The 13,733-nt window shown below is 40.8% G+C and overlaps 9 protein-coding genes across 9 annotated transcripts; 3 read left to right on the top strand and 6 right to left on the bottom strand. All coding sequences in view use genetic code 12, as the record gives it.

Annotated features, from left to right (window-relative positions):
* Window positions 1–2: 2 nt before the first annotated feature.
* On the top strand, window positions 3–1,547 carry CORT_0A04180 (hypothetical protein; the record flags this gene model as incomplete). The annotated part of the gene is made up of 1 exon (XM_003866198.1): window positions 3–1,547. One exon carries the CDS (start codon window positions 3–5, stop codon window positions 1,545–1,547), a length of 1,545 nt encoding a protein of 514 aa, XP_003866246.1.
* Window positions 1,548–2,664: 1,117 nt separating this feature from the next.
* On the bottom strand, window positions 2,665–3,045 carry CORT_0A04170 (Pfy1 profilin; the record flags this gene model as incomplete). Its single annotated transcript, XM_003866197.1, has 1 exon — window positions 2,665–3,045. The coding sequence occupies one exon, from the start codon at window positions 3,043–3,045 to the stop codon at window positions 2,665–2,667; it is 381 nt and encodes a 126-aa protein (XP_003866245.1).
* A 380-nt stretch (window positions 3,046–3,425) lies between these two features.
* CORT_0A04160 (Uba2 protein) lies at window positions 3,426–5,237 on the bottom strand (the record flags this gene model as incomplete). Its single annotated transcript, XM_003866196.1, has 1 exon — window positions 3,426–5,237. The coding sequence occupies one exon, from the start codon at window positions 5,235–5,237 to the stop codon at window positions 3,426–3,428; it is 1,812 nt and encodes a 603-aa protein (XP_003866244.1).
* On the bottom strand, window positions 5,185–5,898 carry CORT_0A04150 (Dpm1 dolichol phosphate mannose synthase; the record flags this gene model as incomplete). The annotated part of the gene is made up of 1 exon (XM_003866195.1): window positions 5,185–5,898. The coding sequence occupies one exon, from the start codon at window positions 5,896–5,898 to the stop codon at window positions 5,185–5,187; it is 714 nt and encodes a 237-aa protein (XP_003866243.1).
* A 68-nt stretch (window positions 5,899–5,966) lies between these two features.
* CORT_0A04140 (Nrp1 protein) lies at window positions 5,967–7,337 on the bottom strand (the record flags this gene model as incomplete). The annotated part of the gene is made up of 1 exon (XM_003866194.1): window positions 5,967–7,337. The coding sequence occupies one exon, from the start codon at window positions 7,335–7,337 to the stop codon at window positions 5,967–5,969; it is 1,371 nt and encodes a 456-aa protein (XP_003866242.1).
* Window positions 7,338–7,398: 61 nt separating this feature from the next.
* On the bottom strand, window positions 7,399–8,607 carry CORT_0A04130 (hypothetical protein; the record flags this gene model as incomplete). Its single annotated transcript, XM_003866193.1, has 1 exon — window positions 7,399–8,607. One exon carries the CDS (start codon window positions 8,605–8,607, stop codon window positions 7,399–7,401), a length of 1,209 nt encoding a protein of 402 aa, XP_003866241.1.
* An 83-nt stretch (window positions 8,608–8,690) lies between these two features.
* CORT_0A04120 (Jhd1 protein) lies at window positions 8,691–10,037 on the top strand (the record flags this gene model as incomplete). The annotated part of the gene is made up of 1 exon (XM_003866192.1): window positions 8,691–10,037. The coding sequence occupies one exon, from the start codon at window positions 8,691–8,693 to the stop codon at window positions 10,035–10,037; it is 1,347 nt and encodes a 448-aa protein (XP_003866240.1).
* A 22-nt stretch (window positions 10,038–10,059) lies between these two features.
* Window positions 10,060–11,310, bottom strand: CORT_0A04110 (Arg1 argininosuccinate synthase; the record flags this gene model as incomplete). The annotated part of the gene is made up of 1 exon (XM_003866191.1): window positions 10,060–11,310. The coding sequence occupies one exon, from the start codon at window positions 11,308–11,310 to the stop codon at window positions 10,060–10,062; it is 1,251 nt and encodes a 416-aa protein (XP_003866239.1).
* Window positions 11,311–11,900: 590 nt separating this feature from the next.
* CORT_0A04100 (transcriptional activator) lies at window positions 11,901–13,472 on the top strand (the record flags this gene model as incomplete). Its single annotated transcript, XM_003866190.1, has 1 exon — window positions 11,901–13,472. One exon carries the CDS (start codon window positions 11,901–11,903, stop codon window positions 13,470–13,472), a length of 1,572 nt encoding a protein of 523 aa, XP_003866238.1.
* Between the last annotated feature and the right edge of the window lie 261 nt (window positions 13,473–13,733).

The raw sequence follows: 13,733 nt of genomic DNA, 5'->3' as shown, positions 1-13,733 counted from the left end.
TGATGCTAAAAAATTTTCAAATGTCAAGTTCTTCGATATATTCAATGTCGCGCAAGAAAAATGCGACAACAAAGTCGTTTTTGGCAGCACCCCGATCTCGGATCTATCACTCTTCTTTTAGCACTATGGACCTGCCAAACTATACAGTAGTGAACTACGCTGCATTCAACTATGCTGGCTTTGCTTGCATAGCTATCGTTGTTTTCCTCACGTCCACACAACCGTTCTATATCAAAGAGGTTATTGGAATTGAGCCTAAACCAGGAAGTTCCAAAGACTCTAAAATTGGTCACATAGTTGGTGGCTTGGGGTTTTTTGATGAAATTGTGTCAATGTCTACGGCTCCACTACTCGGATCCCTTAACGATCAGTTGTCTTCACTGGGATTTGCTGGTGCGAGGGTAATCCAAAGTTTCAGTTTCGTTGTTATTGCATTGGCCTTGCTTGGGTATGCATTGAATCGTAATTTGATTCCTATGATGTTTATTCTTAGGGGAGTGTTTGCTTTCGGGGTGACTGGGTGCATGAGTATGGTGACGGTGATGTTGAACCAGCTTTCAATGTCCAATTTTGAATTTGCAAAGTTGTGGGGGGCACAACATGGGCACCTAGAAGAGGGGGTGACACCTCGCAGGAATGGTAAGCTTGCTGCAGTGATGGGGGTTGCAACAGGTCTAGGGGCAATCTTTTCAGTCTCCACATTAGTCACATTGCCCGTGAAGTTTGCTGAATTGTCGGACTTGAAATCAGGTCTTAAAAGTTCCTACATTGTGGTTATGGTATTTGCTTTGGTATCCTTTGCAATACTTTTTGCATTCCTATATAAACCCCAAGAGCAAGCACGCGAATCACGCCAGTTTCTCAAAGAAGGAATAAACTTTGCTAAAAGCAGCAAGGAAGCACAGTTAGCTTTTGTTGGAGCATTTGTGGCGAGATCGACCACTGTTGCCACCACTCTCTACATCCCTTTGGTGGTTTACAACTGGTACTACAATATTGGCGAGTGCAAGTCAAAAGACAACTGGGCTGGTAAATTGACTTGTTATGATGGCTACATCTTTTCAGCAATATTGACAGGTGTGGCACAAACAGTTGCACTTGTTTCTGCGCCTTTTTGGGGGTATTTAGGTGATTCATGCAGAGTCGGCAAGTTTCGTACTCTTACATTTGCGGGATTGCTTGGTGTTGTGGGAAACTTTGGGTTGAGTTTGGTTACCACCAAGACAAATTATAATCCCAAGACTGTTTGGTGTTTTGTAAACGTGAGTATAATTGGTTTGTCACAAATTGGGTTGATTATTAGCAGTATGAGTATCTTGAGTGGTATAGAAGAAGCCCATCAAATAATGGGCTCACTAAGCGGCCTTTATAGCTTTGCCGGAGGCTTGGGTATCATGATTATTACACTAGTGGGTGGGTTAATAGCAGATGTGTGGATCTTGGGACCCTTTTTTATCTTAGGAGCATTCAATGTTGTATTGTTGGTAGTGTGTCTTAGAAGGGATAAGCTGATGAGACTCGAGGGGGGAGAGAGATTGGTGGAATGAGAGGAAAGACGCCAGTTAAACCAGCAGTGAGAAAATACGGTGAGCTATGCAAACGCTCCTTCAATGCCTCTCTACAAATAGAGCTTCAATAGATGAAATTGTGAACGTTTGATATATGTCGTAAAAGCAGGAACCTACAAACCCGTGTACATACCGGTGCATCGAGACGGAAGGTTATTGAGAAAGCACCTGGTAGTACCTAAAGAAACCAAAAACGATCATGTTGTGTATAATAACAAGGGGTGAGAATAGAGAAAACACAGTTGGCACTGCAGTTGCGATTTTGTAGTCTAAACGTAAGAAGTGGAAACACGCAGTTGAGGGTGGCGGTACTTAGGATAGTGAAGCACCGTTTTCAACCAAACGTGCGAGCCCAAAAGAATCGTACTTCAGATATTGCGGTTAAGATGTCACAAATGTGTGGTGATATTGGATAATGGTTTGAATGTCGTCCATATGAACGCACTTAAGAGAGAAGCAAAATGTTAAATCAACTATAGGGCCATAATACAATACTGTCACGGGGATGCAGAAAGCACAACGGTCTGAATGCCCCTAGGGCCGAGGTTTTCTGATTTTAACAATTATAATGGGACCTGCCTCTAGTGCGAGAAAGTAAGGGTTGTGTATACAGGGAGGTACAATATTGTTAAGTGTTTGGAGGTAATCTTCTTTGAAAGCATGGAACTGCCGTAATCTCTCTGCATAGTATTATCAATTATGCGAACTTTTACTTGCAACCCTTTTTTTATTTTTTCTTTCTGTGAATTAGGAGACGTCACAAATCAGATAATATATCGATGGGGTCCACATGACATCATCATCAACAATCACCACCACTCGGGCCATTGTTGATATTGAACCGAATGACTGAGACTACAGTGCAGCATCTGTGGAGCTGAGCTCTTATGAGAGCAAAGGATGATAACATTGCTGGACTAATAACGGAGGTTGAAACAACCCTTCTCCAGCGATAGAATTCCGAATTGGCATCGGTGTTTAAAGTTTCTATTTCTTGGTTTACCAGCTTCTTCTGAAGTTAGCGCAGCACTCTATAATACGCAAGAGATTTTGACAACAGCAGTATAAAAGATAAAAAAGACATTTATTTATCTACTTAGTAACCGACTCCAATTAAGTAATCGGCTAATTTCTCTACAATTGTAGTCGCTTCTCCGGGTTGCACACCAGATGGATAATGTGCAACCAAGATTGCCTGTTTAGTCCTGACACAAATCAATCCCTCCGCTTCGTGCTTACCGTAAATTGATCTCTCATCATTACGCAACAAAAAGTATTTCTGTCCTTGTGCATGCAAGCCGTGACTCTGTAAGTTCGTAGCGTTGTCGAAACCGTGGGCAATTTCTGAGATCTCATTTGGTTGCAATTGGAACCCGCCTGATTGTGCCCATAAGGAATCACCAGCTCTTGAGTAAAGTGCAGCCTTGTCTAACTTTCCTGTAGAAACCAAATTGTTAGTGTATGCGTCCCAGGACATGTTTTAGATTGTTATGAATTGGTGATGTCTAGTAGGTAAAAATTGAAACTTGGTTTTGTTTGTTAAACTGTATTGAGGTTAGTAGGGTTTTTGAAGTTGTCTCAGATACGACACTGATTTAACATACTTATTTCTTGTATGTCACCTTAGGTAAATACAATTATATCTAGGTGATAAGTAATTATTTTTACTTATACTTCAGCAAGTGAGGTTGGCAAATGAAGCAAAAAAAAAAATTGTGTTGTCGAGGAGGATGTTTACAATTTTGATGACGTCGCGTACAGATTGTTTGCGACATCATAATTCCACAAAATCCCACAATGGCTTTATATTACAATTACACATTATGCCGAGTCCCTTTACTACAACAAGTTTTCTCATTATCTACCAGTGTTGTCGTGATGCTGCCTCTTTGCCAGTGGTTCAATTATCTCCACATCGGAAGAGTCAGAGGAAACGTCTTCTTTTATCGCTCCCCCTTCCATCAACGCAATACCGTCATCACTGTCATCGGACTCACTCTTTTCCACAACTGGCTTCTCTTTTAAAGCAATTTTTGGGAAGCGAGTTTCGTCGCCAACCACCAAATACAAAATGAGATTCTGTAGACGGTTGGAGTCATCTTGTACGAGAATACCCTCGCTTAAACCAGGAACTTGACTTAGCTTCACCAGAACATAGTCATCAAAATCAATATCATAAATCAATCTCGATTGACCAACTTGAATGGAAATTTCTGAGTTGTAGAGAGGAGCTAGCTGGTCAACAAGCCATTGTAATGTCAAAGAGTCGAGATCGTGTTTGTTCACATGTAACACTTCACGATATGCGGAGCAACTGGGACAACATGGATTGGGTGGGCCAATTGATGCCGATACAATTGCATACTTGGGTGCTTGCGATGTATGTAATAAATGTGCTGAAGCGTCGCCTTGAAAATACTGAGTGCCAATTGCACTGGCAAAACCTGAAATTAACGCGTTGGTGGTGGCAATAGCTGGTATGATATTCCCTGCAATCTCCTTGATGTCGAACTTTGATTTGGTTTCAATGTGAAATACAAATGATCGCAAGTTGGATGCAGCAGCAACGAACGTCATGGCATCATCATCATCTTTATCAAAAGAGATAAATCCTTCGTCCTTCAACCGGCGTTGAATGTTCGCACTTGACACGTATAAAGCGTACAAGTTTTCAGCAATAGACCAAACTTTTGTGTCCAGGAGATCAACTTCAGCTATCTCATACTCTTCTAACTTGAATGGTGTTGGTTGTCTTCTCGACTGCCATAATGTATCAATTTTCAACAACCGTTCAATATCCACATCGTAGATCTTGTTGACCAACTCTTTAAAAAAGGTGTCACTGTGTTTAATCTTTGCCCGCAATTCGGCCAACTCGTTTGCCTCTTGTAACAATGTTTCAATCTCGGCATCATTATCAGTGTCTTTGGCAATGGCCCCAGAATCATTGAGTCCACTCTCTTGTTCATCAAACAACTGCTTAAACAAAAACTCTTTTGCCCATGTGATACAATGGACAGGTAGAGAAGGTGTAGATCTGATTGTACACACTGGATACGTCTTTGGCGCAGGATGAGTCTGACAATCAAAGCATGAGCTTTGATATGGCAAAATAGGAAACACATGACCCCGATAACCTTCAGTCCCGCTATCCATCGATGGCGTTTTCAACAACAAGCACATCGCATTAACATAACTTCTTGCTTCGAGGTTGTCCAAAGCGTTATAAATGTAGTTGAATTGTTGCCACCACTCCAATGGAAACCGTTTGGTGTCCATTATATTACCATGATGAGGCACAAGTTTAGCACCAAGGTAGTTGAACGATTCCACCGCTTTGGCAACTGTCAATGACTTTGATTTGTCGATATCCGTTTTGCGAAACAAGAATTGCCGATTCAAATTGGACAACGTGATGGTGTCCAAGTCAACTATGTGGATCTCTCCATATCCTGATAAAACAAGATCTTTCAACAACTCACACCCCAATCCACCTGCACCCACCATCAATACTCGAGAAGATTGGATTTTGGTGAAACATTCCTCTCCGAGGACTCGTTTCAAATACGTGTCTTTCATTAGAGAGTTACGATAATATTTTTTATTTTTTTTTCCTCTACACACTGGTGAACAAAGACCACACGCCTTTGGCGTATTGCACAATTTCATCTCCGCCAAGCTTACTCTCACCGTATAATCTGTCAACGAAACTGATTGGGACTTCGCCAACAGTGAATCCCAAACTTCTAGCTCTCACCATCATCTCCATTTGAAACACGTATCCTTTGGATTGAGTAACATCAATAATCTTTTTCAATACTGGCGTCTTGTACAATCTGAAACTTCCTGTCAAGTCACTAACGTTTGGTCTTAGCACCACAGTGGCAAGGAAATTGGCACCTCTTGAGATCAACTTTCTTTTAAAATCCCAGCCATAGACACCCCCATCGCCTGCATACCTAGTCCCAGTGACAATATCATAATCCTCAGTCTTTTGTTTGGCAATGAATTGGGGGATTGCCTCAGGATGATGACTAAAGTCAGCATCCATAATGATTACAAAGTTTCCAGTGACATATTGTAAACCGTGAACATATGCGGTACCTAATCCCAATTTACCAGCTCTTGGACGTAATTGTATATGGTCAGCACCGTAGATGTCGATCAATTTTTTGGCAATTTCTTGAGTACCATCAGGAGAATTGTCGTCAACAATCACCACCTCCCAGTCCAATTTGTTCTCAGTGAATATTTTATTCAACAAGTAGACGAGAATAGGCAAGTTTCTTCTCTCGTTGTACGTAGGTAATATAACCGAGTATTTATTCATTGTTGAAGAAGGAAGATTACTCTTACGTGTTTATTTTTTTCTACACAATTTTCTCGCGTAAAAGTATATCAATGGAAGTTTACAAAGTTGTTGTTTAAATTCAACGGCTGACCACTGGCGGTGGCAGCAGCAATGGCAGCAGCGGTAGTATTTACATTGTGGATGGGTCCATTTGTGTAGATTGGCTTTGACGATCCGCACTTTAAACAAGACAAGTTTTTGGCAAAATTATGATACTGGCACATCTCGCATTTCCAATCGCCGGCTCTGAAGGGAACATTGTTGAAATGTCTATTGGAAGGAGTGCCATTATTGGCACTGCCATTGCCTTGGTCATTTCCTTTACTGGTCTCGGGTTCCACCAGATCCGTCTTTTTATATATAGATTCTTGTATTGCCACAGCACTGGAAGCTGGAAAAGAACACCTGAAACAATGAGTTCTTCTTTGAAAATTGGAAAACCCACACGAAGGGCACGTCCAGTCACCAGGTCTCGGCCTATTTTTTGAAGGAGGGAAAGGTGTCAACAAGTCAGACGCCTTGTCAAGCACCTGTGTCGATGATGGCTGGACTTCGATTACGCAATCACTTAAAGCCTTCCCATTCATAGCTAGCAGCTCAGTGGCCTCCTCGTGAGTACCAAACACGACAAATCCTGCAACACCTTTATTTGTTGCCTCATTTTTCAACGTCCAATATGCCACAGGACGACCGCCATATTGCGTGAACCAATACTCCAACTCTGATTGTGTAGTATCACTTGGTAAATTGGATAAATATAGCACCTTTGATTGTTCAGAAACAAACGCTTTGACATCTTTACCATAATCATACGGTTTGGTGAAAACTGTAGGGTGATCTTCCAACGGGAGAGACTTTTTCATTAATTGGATAGTCAATTTGGTATACACTTCAGGTGCCTCTGTAGTACCCACCTCCAACGCAGTAACCATGTTTGATAGAGATGAAGCTGTGTATGATAAAGTTTCAGGATGACTGGCTTGCCATTTGGAATATTCGGTTGGCAAATCAAACAAACGTGGGTGTTGCAAGTATGGTGGTAACACAAAACCCTTATCCCGGGCCTCTCGCGGAAGTTGAGCTCTCAATTTCGTCATATCATACGCAACAAACAGAAATTCCTTCCCCTTAGAGATGATATTCTCTTGCATGTATTGGTCTAGTTTCCCTATAGCATCTTTAAATGATCCCGCATTACGAACATGCTCCCAGGTTAGCTTATACTTTTGTTGACAAAATGGGGTGATGGGTGTATTCATAGGGCGCACCAACACAGTTTCCTCATGTTTCACCTCTAACGTCGTCACATCCAATACTGCCCAAAACAATGAAATCAACTCGGTAGAGTCTTTTGTCACATAAGTGTTGGAGTTGTCGCATGTAGTGCTAGTATCGATAACAACGTAAAAGTCACACATGGTGTAGAGGAGCTAGAGGTTTACAAATTTTTTTTTTTTCTGATTTTGTTGATCTTTGTACTTACTGACCTACTGTTTTCACATACACGTCGGTTCCCCACCTAGGATACGTTTGCACTGTCAACAGCCCCTTCGTTGAATCACCTACTGCTTCATTAAACACCTCGATATATTGTTTTGCCATGGGCAAGCCAAAACCCATACCTGCAACTGAGTGGCCACCACCAAGATGTTCAGGTGGAACATTTAACGTTTTAAAACTCTCTCCTTCGTTACTCTCATATGTGGTGAATGAGTAGTCGAAAATGTGTTTCAAAGTCCTTGGGGGGATGCCCTTACCTTTGTCTCTTATGCGAATTTCCATAAACCTAGGTGTTTGTTGAGATGCTGATATTGTGACTGTAACTGGATCGGAAATCTTGTTTTCAATATGCGCCCTAAAAGAATTTTTGAAAACCTCCATAAATATATAGTCCAAGTGGTATTCAATGTAGGGGAAGTTCAAAACTTTCTCCGGTGGAACCGGGTCTGCCTGGCTCCAGTAGTATCCTAAATTGGTATCAATTTTCACCTGCACAGATTGGTCATACTTCATCATTGTGATATCATTCACTACCTCGGCATTCTTTCTGATAACGTCGGGTAGATGTAGCAACTTAACCACCCCGTTGTATCTCCCACCTGGGACATAATCCCCTGCAATTGATCGCGACAACTCAATATGCTGATGAGCAATAAGTCGCATACTTATCCTCTCTCTCAAATGGCGATCCAAAAATTGGGTAATCTGTTTCATACTCAAAAGATTGCTCACTTCGCCAAATCCCTTGGACAAGCTGGGCAACGTATCAGCATGTATATCGATAAATTCGCTCAAGACTGTTTCTGTAAATTCGGCATTCTCTTCCGGGGTGTGTGGTGTATACAAGCTAGCCTTAAGCAAGGCACTCATCAGCTGGAGATAAGAGTCATAGCTCTCCAGAATTGATGGATTAAGAACAACAAGATATGGAAGACTTCTAAACTCTCGCAACCTTCTAGCATTGTAGATGAGTAGATGTTCAATAGTTTCCCGAGCATTCTGTAGAATGAAACTCGACGATAGCTTTTCTGACTGCTTGTACAATTGGCCCAACAGAAGCTGGGGAAGTGGTTTCCTGGAATAGTGGAATATAGGTTGTTCCAACATGGTTCGGATTTTGTATTCATTGAGAAACTTTTGCTGTTGTTGGCCTGACAGGAGGTGCCTGTGTATGCATTTCACTATCATTGTAAACCACTTATATGTTGAGTTCTACCTATATGTACATCAAGTTTTGATTTTCGCGATATTTTTCCATCACACCACCAATAATGTCAGAAGAGTGTCCCATATGTTCAGGAAAAAACGACCATGTAATGTGGATCCAATGTTCAAAGTGCGAGCAATGGTTTCATTCAAAATGCTTGCAAATTTCCGATCACAACTTGGGGGACTTTGTTTCATTTCATTGCAGTACATGCGCTCGTAAGTATGGACCTTCAAAATACAAGAGAAAGTCAAAGAGATCAAAAATTTCCATCGACTATGTGGCTTTAAATGAAGGTGACTCGTTTGCATTAGACAAAGCGTCCCATTTCCACCTTCCCCGATTTTTGCAATTCACTGGTGAAAAGAACATCTCAATACAAGAAGATTTAACTATCCCCGCAAAACCAATTCTTATTTCAAATGCCAATTGTGATGTGGTAGGGATGAAGCTCCCAGGGCCTAGAAAAGAAATCACTATAGATTACATTACTGATTGCTGTGGGTCTGATCGACCTGTTGAGGTTATGGATGTTATATCACAACAAAGAGTCACCCCTGGGTGGAAGCTACACCAATGGCGTGAATATTTCAAAACAGATGAAGAACATCGTGATAGGCTACGCAATGTGATATCTTTGGAAATATCGGATGCTCCCAGGCTAGGAACTGAATTTGAACGACCTAAAATGGTTCGCGAGATGGATCTAGTAGACAAGGTGTGGAACGATGAACAAGAACGAAGTAAAGTCACAAAATACTGTCTAATGTCGGTGAAGAACTCGTTTACTGATTTCCATATTGATTTTGGAGGCACTTCAGTATACTACACCGTGATAGAAGGATGCAAATCCTTTCTCTTGTTTCCACCAACTCAAGCTAATCTTGATATATACACTTCGTGGTGCTTGGAGCCAAACCAAAATTTTATATGGTACCCTGACCACTTTATCTTTCGCAACAAAGAAAAGCTCTTTCCAGTTGGTGGTTTCAAAGTCGCTTTACAACCAGGCGATCTATTTATTATCCCAAGTGGTTGGATTCATTGTGTGCACACCCCACAAGACTCGATTGTGATTGGTGGCAACTACCTAACATTGCGGGATATGTCTATGCAATTAAAAATTTATGACATAGAGAGAGTGACTAAAGTTCCTACAAAATTTAGGTTCCCAATGTTTAACAAAGTTATATGGCTTAGTGCAATCTACTACGCTAATCATCGTGACGAGTTTGATAATGACATTGAGGATAAAAATGGTTCTGAGATACTAAATGCCTGGTTGCAACATCTTTCCCAACATTTTGATTTGAGCAAGACAAATCAAGCGGCCAAGCGAAGCATTCCGACACAAATAAACCCTGGGGAGTTTCTAAAAACTTTAAGAGCATGGAAGGAACAATCAATGTAACGACATTCAATAGGCTATATACTTAAAGTTGTAATTGATTACCTTTTTCTCTAGCAGCTTCACCATACTTTTTAATTCTGATGGCTTGCACAGCAATGAATCCAGATGTGTCTTCTGGAGAAAATCCAGTCAACTCATCCATTGAAGACTCCGTCTCGTCATACAATTTCTCAGTGTCGGAGTATCTGCCCAAGATCGTCAACGATCCTTTGTAACAAGCTGCTCTAACAACCCCATTGACTGTGTTTTGAGATGGTTGGATCATAGATCTGACGTATTCACCTTCAGGAGTAAAGTACATACCATTGTATAATATCTTGGCCCAAGTAGGCGTTACAAATTGATCTCTAATGGCTCGGACTTCACGATCCATAGTCAATCCTTCCAAATCAATATGAGTTGATCTCAAAATAGTTAAACCTGGAGTCTCATAACAACCCCTTGACTTGATACCGATAAATCTGTTTTCCACTATATCAATTCTTCCAACACCGTTCCTTCTGGCTAATGCATTTGCTTCAGTAAATAACTCAACGGGATCGGTGAAGGTCTTGTTTTGCCCATCCAAAATCAACTTGACAGGCAAACCTTTTTCAAAAACAACAGAGAATATTTCTGGTTTATTTGGAGCGTCGGTTGGATCAACTGTTAATTTCCACATATCTTTTGGTGGGGTGGTGTTAGGATCTTCCAAGATACCTGCCTCAAAGGAAATATGTGCCAAATTTTCATCCGTAGACCATGGCTTTGCCTTGGTTTGTGCAACCGGAATGCTTTTAGCAGCCGCGTAGTCTAACAAGTCCTTTCTTCCAGCAAATCTATTGAAAAATTCAGGATCTCTCCATGGTGCAATCACAACAACATCTGGTTTCAAAGCGTAGAAACTCAATTCAAATCTGACTTGATCATTACCCTTACCAGTACATCCATGACTGACAGCAAAACATCCATTTTCTTCAGCAACCTTTATTTGTGCTTGGGCAATAACTGGCCTAGCCAATGAAGTTCCCAACAAGTATACATTTTCGTAAACGGCGTTGGCTTGAATTGCTGGATAACAGACCTTTTCCACAAACTCCTTACGAACATCAACAACGACGAATTTGGTTGCACCAATAGCCAATGCCTTCTTTTCAGCAGCTTCGAAATCTTCTTCTTGACCAATGTTGGCTAAGAATGCAATTACTTCATATCCTTGTTCTAATAACCAAGCTAAGATAACGGAGGTGTCTAAACCTCCTGAATATGCCAAACAAACCTTTCCTTTAGACATTTTTATAGTGAAGAAAGAATGATAAAAAAGAGAAAATTTTTTCTTTTTTTCAGATTAATTTTAAAAAGATATCGACATCAATTAAGCGCGCTTAATTCGAGTTACCAGATTAGTCATAAGAGGTAGTGTGAGGTAAATCGCGCTACCGACTACCTTGATAATGTAAACTTCTTCCTAGGAGCTATTACCTGTTCTTTTAGGTTAGGATGTGTTTTGACGACTAAGGCAATAGATAATGCATGGCTCAGGTCTTTGGTTATTTTAGAAAATTGCATAAAATACTTGTACAGATACCTGCCAACTAAATCAATCTCGGTGAATCCACATTATATGACATGAAAAGAGTTCCCCTAAGGAAACTATAACAAGCGCCACTTTTAATACCACTTCTTCTCTTAATTACCTTCTTTTGTTGATATGTACTTTCAATATCGCCATTGGTCGGCTTTGGTCAAAGCGGCATTTTTTATCTCCATGTGTCCTGCATATAGAATTTTTATTTTCTTCGGTGGCTCTCAAATTTTTGTTGATTCAGAGTCATTCATCAGACAACCAACTCTTTTACACGCTTCACAACGGACCCTCGATGAATGATGCTTGACGTTACCACACAAGGCACTTCTATTTACAAGTCTTCCAAACTTGGTGTGACTCATTCCATACGACACAAGCTAAACTTTCTCGATGATAGACTATGGAAACGGTTTAGTGCTCGAAGACTAGAGTTGATAGACACAATGGATCTAAGCTCTCGAAAAGCAAGCGAACAGGAATTGGAAATTAGAAAAGTGGCTGAAACATTGCGAATAGAGTTTCAGTATGACGAGCTGTACACGGATGATTTTGACAAGTTGGTACGAGCTGCAGTTCAATCCGTTAGAAGAAATAGGAAACGTAATCTCAAGCGAGAGAGAGAAGGAAACGACCATACCAAGAAACAGAAGCGAAACAGTACCTCTTCGAATGATGGAAGTGATCGGTTTTTGTCAGAAATAGTGCAGCACGAGGATGAGGTGTATGATGTCAACTACAATAGGACCAAAAAGTTTTCCTCTCACGACCATGCGGTGGATATGATCGAGCACATGACAAAACCTAGACTACCTCCTTTGTCCAATTTCACTTCACAAGAGATTAACCTGCCGCTGGCGGAGGTTGCGAAAAAGACCATTATAAACAAAATTGAAAGATCGAAAACATGCAATGAAAGTACCAACGACTTAAGGTCGAGCAACTTACAGTTCCTCGGTAGGTCGGTAATTATGAGTTGCATTGGGTACATTTGCGAGAAATCTTTTACTCATGTCAACCATCAATCATTGGACTATTTGAGAGACAAATTATGCCAAGACACTTATCTAGCCAAGTTCTTCCGCGAATTGGATCCACTAACGACTCATACAATCAACGATGAGGTTGCAGTCATTTCGTTGTACACATTGTTGGGTGGGTTGGTCAAAGATTTTGGTTTTGATGAGATAATCAACCCAGTGGGAGAAGTCCTTTACGTTTCTGTTGTTAAAGAGTACCCATTGATCAGCAGAAACTCTGTACCATTTGCTTCATCTCAAGATGACACATTATCTTTGAATAAGCTAGCGGAGGTGGCGTCAACAATACAAAATGAGAATTCACGGGTTGAACACGTAAAACTGAGATCTCAGTCGCCTATATTTATCAAAGAATGCTCCATTTCCGCTGACAGAAGGGCAAGTGCTGGGCCTAAGAAGCGCATCATTTTGAAATTCTTGAATCAATCGTTGGAATTCTTTTACCCATCAGGCTTGTCGGCAACACCACGATTTTGCGAGCTCTTGGAAAATGCCAAAAGTGCATTCAATATTACCAATTCTATATTAGAGTTTCGTTATGAAGATAAGGTAATACAAACTGACCAAGAGTTGGAAAAGGTTTTCCGAAATGCCAATCCCGTCATTGAGCTCGAGATTTCAACACAGACAACCATTCCTATTCAGCATTTTGCAGCTTTGCATAGTGCACAACAAGCTCCATATACACCAGGATTGAATGGCGATATCCAGCCGAAAATCATTTTACCACCACCATTACATACAACTACAAATGAAACGTATCAATTCAAACCGGACGAGACATATCCTAGACCTCAACCCATGTTGCCAAAATTTCAGCCACTATTGTGAATAGTGGACAACTAAGAGGCGTATATTAGACTTTTTTAGAAAAAAAACCGATGGTAGTAGACTGAATTTGTAAAGGGTTAATCTTTTTCTGACGTCAATAATTGTGCATAAGAGCGCGCTCTCAACATTTTACTAAGTAAAATTTTTGCTCGGACTTTTGAACCCAACATACAACAAATTTATTTATGTTGGGAGTTAGGCGAACGCGACAGTCGCATAAAAAAAGTCAGGACACTGAGAGCCGGCAAAATTAAACCCTTA

Source organism: Candida orthopsilosis, assembly GCF_000315875.1.
Source record: "Candida orthopsilosis Co 90-125, chromosome 1 draft sequence".
In the NCBI taxonomy this organism is placed as follows: Eukaryota; Fungi; Ascomycota; class Pichiomycetes; order Serinales; family Debaryomycetaceae; genus Lodderomyces; species Lodderomyces orthopsilosis.
Note: the sequence above shows the minus strand (reverse complement) of the source record. Positions and strands in the feature narration are given on the sequence as shown.